Raw genomic sequence first — 6821 nt, forward strand, 5'->3', positions numbered from 1 at the left:
TGGAGAAGCCTCGTGGAGGGGAGAAGCCCCACAAGTGCCTGGAATGTAGGAAGGGTTTCAGGTGGAGCTTTCTCCTGATTCGGCACCAGAGGATCCACACTGGGGAACGGCCCTTTGAGTGTGGGGAGTGTGGGAAGAGGTTCAGCGACAGCTCCAGCCTGAGGAAACACCAGGTGATCCACACTGGGGGAACGGCCCTACGAGTGTGGGGAATGTGGGAAGTGTTTCAGCTACAGCTCCAGCCTGATCCAGCACCAGAAGATCCATACTGGTGAACGGCCCTTTGAGTGTGGGAAATGTGGGAAGAGGTTCACAGACTGCACCAGCCTTATGTGCCACCAGGTAGTCCATACTGGGGAACGGCCCTATGAGTGTGGGGAATGTGGGAAGAGCTTTGGATGGAGCTCTCATCTGAGAAATCACCAGCGTGTCCACACCGGGGAGAGGCCCTACGAGTGTCCTGAGTGTGGGAAGAGGTTTCGGGTCAGCTCCCATCTCCTCAAACATCAGCGGATTCACACAGAGGAGAGGCCCTTCCGCTGCCCCGACTGTGGGAAGGGCTTCAAGCGCAACTCCACCCTCATCACCCACCGGCGCATCCACACCGGGGAGAGGCCCTACGAGTGTCCTGAGTGTGGGAAGAGGTTTCAGACCAGCTCTAATCTCCTCGTCCACCAGCGGATTCACACAGAGGAGAGGCCCTTCCGCTGCCCCGACTGTGGGAAGGGCTTCAAGCACAACTCACACCTCACTGTGCACCGGCGCATCCACACCGGGGAGAGGCCCTACGAGTGTCCTGAGTGTGGAAAGGGCTTCTCCAGGAGCTCTTATTTGACCCAACACCAACAGAGGCACCACAAGGGAAGCCCCGCGAGTGCCCCGAGTGCGGGAAGAGCTTCGTGCGCTGCTCCAGCTCCATCCCCCATGGGAGGATCGGCGTTGGATGATCCCCAGTGACCCCGTTGGGCAGAGCCCTGGTGATCCGTGGTCCTGGTGATCCGTGTTGGGAAGACACCTGGCTGGGGGGCTGCACTGGTTCCTGAATCCCTGTGGGCAGCTGGATGAACACGGGGACAGGAACATCCATTGGGACACAGACGGACATTGGGAATTCCTTGGGGGGAGCAGACTTGTTGTCTTTCAACCCCAGAAAATCTTTTGTGTTCAATTCTGTCTTCTGGGGGTATGGGGAGACAGATGTAGTGCTAAGGGCAATCCTGCCCCTATATATTGCAGCTGTGTTAATTACTGAAGAGTGAGAACAGCCTTGCCCTCACAGCTATGGGTGTGATACAAAAGTGAGTTAGTTGGTAGAGAGTCAGTTGGCATCTGCTGGCCGTGCTGTGAGGAGGAAGGGACAGGAGGCTGGGCAAGGGACAGATAAGGTGAGCCACTGCATGAGGGACAGACAGGGTTAAGTGGCTTTTCTAGGGACAGGAAGCAGTGAGCTGGAACTGCCAAAGAAAGAGAGAAGAAGGAGAAAAAGAGCCTGAGCTGTGTGGAGCTGCCTGGAGGATTGCTACATAGAAAAGGTATGAAGAACTTCTAGATAACAAGGTGCTGATACTTGAAGGCCTCTGAAGTTTTTGTTGAAGCACTCTGAGTTCATGGCCGTCTCAACTCCAACATGGGGGCATCAATAAATACTGGATAGTCTTGGAGGTGTTTTCCAACCTCAGGGATTCCATGATTTTGATTTCCTATTGCCCAAGAGTGTCTTCCACAGCCAAATGGTGATGATCTGGGGCAAAGACCAAGATTTTGGAGATTGTGGTGGAAACCCCTCCAAAAATGGTACTTCCCTCCCATCTAAGCATGTGGATCCTCAGCTGGCACAGACAGGGAAATCCTTTTCTTTTGGCCTTCATTTGCTTTTCATTTCTCTTCATTTAAAATATCCAACACTGTGGTAAAAATAAAGACATGGAACTAAGACATGGTTGGGATGACAGGGGACATGGACATGGAGAGTGACATGGGGACACATGGATATTTGGGGGGTACATGGTCATTCATGGGGACACGGGGGGAACACGGGTACAGATAAGGACGTGGGGGACAATGACAGGGATGGAAACATTGTGGGGAGACAGCCACGGGTGAGGACAGGGTGGGACATGGCCAGTGACATGTGGGGACATGGCCATGGCCGGTGCCATGGGGGGAACTTTTAGGGGCTGTGGGGGCTGCTGGGTTTGAGGGAGTTGAGGGTTCCTGGGAAGGACATGGGGCTTGCTGAGGGCTTTGGGGACCCCAGGCCCAGCGGCTCTGGCTGTGCTGGGAGACCCTGGGGGAGGTTCTGGGGCAGCTGCTCCCCGAGACCAGGGCAAACTTCAAAGCTTTATTGGGAACACTGGGAGCAGCCGGGCGGGGACACAGGGACAGCTCTGGGCACGGGCAGGGGGGACACACGAGGCCCCCAAAATGATCTCGGGGACGGAGCGGGGGGTCCCGGCCGGGCCCGAGGCCACGGGGAGGGGCTGCGGCCGCCGGCGGCTCAGGAGCTCTGTGGGCAGAGAAAAGGGGGTGACACCGGGCTGGGGGGCCCCGGGGGGCACACACGCTCTGGGGGAGGGGGGACACGACCCCCGGGACCCCCCCTGACCTTCTTGCACAGGCAGAGGCCCAGCCCCAGTGCCAGGAACACCGAGCCCAACACCAAGCCCCCGATCCCCGTCAGCATCTTGCTGCGGGCGGCGTCCGGCGGCATCTCTGGGGGGTCCAGAGGGGTCAGGACCCCCACAAATCTCTCACCTGCACCCCGAGCCCCTCCAGCCTCCCTCTCAGTCTCCCCCAGCACACCCAGGAGCCCTCAAAACCTCCTTCCAATCCCTTCCCGCCCTCCCCACCGCCCACCAAAGCCCCTCCTGGCCCCTCTCACCAGCCCACAGCCCCAAACCGCTCGCCCCCCACCACCCTACCAAATCCCCCCAAACCTTCTCCCAGTCCCTTCCCAGCCCCTCCACCGCTCCCCCACACCCCTCCCAGTCTCTTCCCAGCACAACCGACCTCAGCCCCAGCCCCGCTTGCCCATCCCCCAGCTCCTCCCAGCCCCTCCAGCCTCACTCCAATCCCTCCCACTTCCACCCGCCGCCCCCAAACTCCCTCCCGGCGCCCACCAGCACCCCCGGGACCCCACACCCCCCTCCCCAGCATCCTCCCGACTCCTGCTCAGCCCTTCCACAGCCCCCAGCCCCTCTCCCAGGTTCAACCAGGATCTCTCCAGTTCCCTCCCACTCGCTCCCAGCACACGCCAGTGCCTCTGCCAGCCCGGCCAGTGGCTCCCCCGTACCCCAGTGCCGCCTCAGGGGCTGCTCCAGGCTGACGTGCTCCACCTGGCACGTGTAGCTGAGCCCGCGCCGGGGCGGCCTTTCCAGCAGCACCAGCAGCTGGTGGCTCCAGTCCCCGTTGGGGACCACGTCGGTGGCCACCACCTGGCCCGACAGCTCCTGCTGGCCCTCGAACCACCTCACCTGGATGTGGGCGGGGTAGAAATCCATCACGGAGCCCAGCAGGCCTCTGGCACTGCCGGCCGGCGAGCTGGAGGGCAGCAGCGAGATGGAAACGCTGGGGGGCACTGGGAGAGAGCGGGGACACACTGGGATCAGCTGGGGGCCACTGGCAGAGAGAGGGGAGGGGCGGTGTGGGCTTGGGAGGGACTGGGAATGGACTGGGAGGGACAAGGAGTGGATTGGGAATAGACAGGGAGACTGGAAGACACTGGGGTGGCAATGACAGAGATGGGAGGGGATGGGGGGCACTGGGAGAGGGGGTCAACGTCTGGCACTGTACTGGGAATTAACTGGGAATAAACTGGGAAAGACTGGGAAGAACTGCTGTTGGACTAGGAGGGACTGGGAATGGACTGGGGTGAACTGGGAATGAAGCGCGCGGCCCTGGGAGGCGAGTCCAGCGCGGGGCACTGGGCACTGCGGGTCTGCCTGGCAACAGATGAGTCATCAGAGAGACGCGCCCTCTGATTGGCTGAGGGGCGTCATTTAGGCAGGGCCAGGATGGGCACGCTGGGAGGGCACTGGGAGAGTCATGAGAGTCACTGGGAAGGACAGAAGGACCAGGGGATGGTCCAATGGAGGGCTGAGGGCTCTGGGGTGATTCCCAGGGAGGGTTTGAGGGGCCCCAGGGTCATTGCCAGGGCAGGGCCCAAGGGGACACGCTCTGCCCCACGCTCACCCCTGCGCTCCATGACAAACCGGGGGAAGAACTGGTAGTTGTGCCGGCAGAGCAAGTCCACCGCAGCTCGCTTTCTCTCCATGATAATTGGGTTGCTGTTCCAGTACTGGGCCACCTTCTCCCCTAAGGCCGTGTACCCCACGTAGTGCCCCACGTCACTGTCGTACATCACGTCCTGCTCCCGGTTGTAGATGTACCTCTGCACGAGCCTCACCTTCTCCGTGCCGTTAATGAAGTAACACTCAAACTTTGCCATCAGTTGGATCACCTCTTCGTGTGCAGGACACAGGTCAGGAGGTGCCCCCCCAGCACCCCCAGAGCTCCGGGGGCCACCCCGGATCCCCACCCCGCACCCCCTGTGCCCCACGCCCGCGCTGCCGCTTCCTCTTTAACACCCTTCCCCCATTTCCCCTTTCACATCCCCTCCAGCCACCACCCATATCAACTTTGGGGTCCCATTCCCCGCTTTTGCACGTTTCCAAATTTTTAAAATACTATTTCCCGCATTCCGAGCCCCCTCCCGCTCAGTTTTGGGGTCTCAACTTCCCCTTTCCCCCTTTTTCCCCCTTCTCCCCCCTTGCCCTCCCGTCCCCCGCTCACCCGAGAGCTCCGCGCCCGCAGCCGGGGCCGCTCCCAGCACCACCAGTGCCCCCAGTACGGCCCCGGCTGCCGCCCCTCGCCCCATGGCCAGCGCCGGGAGGGGCCGCCAGCCCCAAACAGCCGCTCGGAACTGGGGCAACAGCGCGGAGCAGCGCGGGGTCATTACCCACGCGCTCTCTGATTGGTCGGGCGTGGTTTTCGGACGCCGTTTCATTGGCTGGAGTTTTTTTGGGCACGTTCCGATTGGCTCAACGTGTTTGTTGCGCGCTCAGATTGGCCGGTTCAGGGTTGAGTTTTGGACCCTTTTTTCAGAAGCTCTACCCGGCAACTGATGAGTCACCAGCATTACGCACTCTGATAGGCTGGAATTTCTCCAGGCTCTGTTTTTTTCGGGCTCTTGCCGGCAAGTCCCGACCCGCAGCGACGCCGCGCTCCCATTGGCTGAGCGCTTTTTGGGGCGCTGCTCCCCCACTCCCGCTCCCCCCAGTTCCCGCCGCTTTTCTGGCACCGGCACCGGCCCTTCCCAATTTCCCGGGATCCCGAGGAGCCATGGATGGAGCGCGGAGCCTCCCCTGGCTGCTGCTGCTGCTGCTGGCCCTGACCCTGCCCGGAATTTGGGGGGTCCAAGGTGGGGTTTGGGGGGTCCTGGAGCCGCGGGGTTGGGATTTGGGGTTCCCTGGAGCTTTGGGAATGGGGGATGGAGGGGGTTAAGGGGTCCAGCTCCTTTTCTGGGGCATTTTAAGAGTATTTTTCAGAAGGTTGCTGTCCTGTGTTGGTTTTTTTATCCCGGGGTTTCCCCCCTTTTCGAGATTTTGGGGGTTGGGAGTGGCCGAATTCAGGATTTCTCAAACTGACACACCCAGAACTGGGCACAGCACTCCAGGTGCAGCCTCACCAGTGCCTGTGGGGTTTTTATCTTCTTTTCCTTGTTAGAGCCAGGATTTAATTGAACGAGAGAGGTTGTTTCGTGTTCGGACTCAGATGTTCATTAATTCTTATCTTTGTTACAGTGTCACAAGCTGTGAGTTCTGGCTAACTAAGTGAAAAATGACTCCATCTCTAACTCTTTCCAAGGTCTTTTAAAAACAAATTCTCCAACCATGAAATGACACCTAATTTTTTTTACTTTTAACCCAATAACCAACAACCTGTGGTCTACAATACTGATTTTTCTACATAATTAAAAGATACCACCCAAACCCAGGAATATGAAGGAAGAAGAAGGTCAAAACAAAGACTGAGCCTACACCTTAAAACCTCAATTTTAAAAATATATATTGGTATATTCTAAAACATTAAACTCTAATTATTCCACCATGTGAGACCACACAGCTCCATTCAAACTGCACACCCACAATCCCAGTGCCATCCCATAATTCGGGAAGCCTTTTCCACGGCCTCAGGTCAAATGCAGAGTTTTCCTGGGGGGTCAGTGCCTGTCAGCACAGAAAGTCTGAAATTCTCATTCTCCAGGGCTCCAAGCAGTGCCGAGCCCAGGGGCAGAATGAGCTCCCTGCTCCTGCTGGCCACACCACTCCTGATCCAGGCCAGCAGCCCTTGGCCTTCTCGGCCCCCAGGGCACACTGCTGGCTCGTGTCCAGCTGCTGTCCCCAGTGTCCCCAGGTCCCTTTGTGCCCGGCCACTGTCCAGCCACACCGTGCCCAGCCCGTGGCGCTGCAGGGGTTAATGTGGCCAAAGGGCAGGACTGGGCACTTGGACTTGTTAAACCTCATCCTGTTGGGCTGTGCCCGTCCATCCAACCCTTCCTGCTCTGCTCTTCCTCCTCCTCCTCGGACATGGCCAGTGACACGTGGGGACATGGCTGGTGATGTGTGGGACATGGCCAGTGACACATGGGGACACAGCCAGTGACACGTGAGGACATGGCCAGGGACAGGTGGGGACAAGGCCAGTGACATGTGGGGACAAGGGCAGTGGCACGTGGGGACACGGCCAGTGACACGTGGGTACATGGCCAATGACATTTGGGGTCTCGGGGAGGGTTTCCTCACCCGACATTCTGGTTGTTT

The 6821-nt window shown here is 59.1% G+C and overlaps 2 protein-coding genes across 2 annotated transcripts; both read right to left on the minus strand.

The window, feature by feature from the left end:
* Positions 1-2605: 2605 nt before the first annotated feature.
* On the minus strand, positions 2606-3500 carry LOC310923819 (class II histocompatibility antigen, B-L beta chain-like; the record flags this gene model as incomplete). The annotated part of the gene is made up of 2 exons (XM_083885749.1): positions 2606-2712; positions 3293-3500. Coding segments are annotated over 2 exons (315 nt in total), but the record flags the coding sequence as incomplete, so codon positions are not given.
* Positions 3501-3998: 498 nt separating this feature from the next.
* Positions 3999-4954, minus strand: LOC310923817 (H-2 class II histocompatibility antigen, I-E beta chain-like; the record flags this gene model as incomplete). Its single annotated transcript, XM_083885747.1, has 3 exons — positions 3999-4054; positions 4192-4461; positions 4792-4954. 3 exons carry the CDS (start codon positions 4952-4954, stop codon positions 3999-4001), a joined length of 489 nt encoding a protein of 162 aa, XP_083741873.1.
* Positions 4955-6821: the final 1867 nt, after the last annotated feature.

Source organism: Zosterops lateralis, assembly GCF_965231275.1.
Source record: "Zosterops lateralis genome assembly, contig: HAP1_HAP1_SCAFFOLD_367, whole genome shotgun sequence".
Lineage (NCBI taxonomy): Eukaryota > Metazoa > Chordata > Aves > Passeriformes > Zosteropidae > Zosterops > Zosterops lateralis.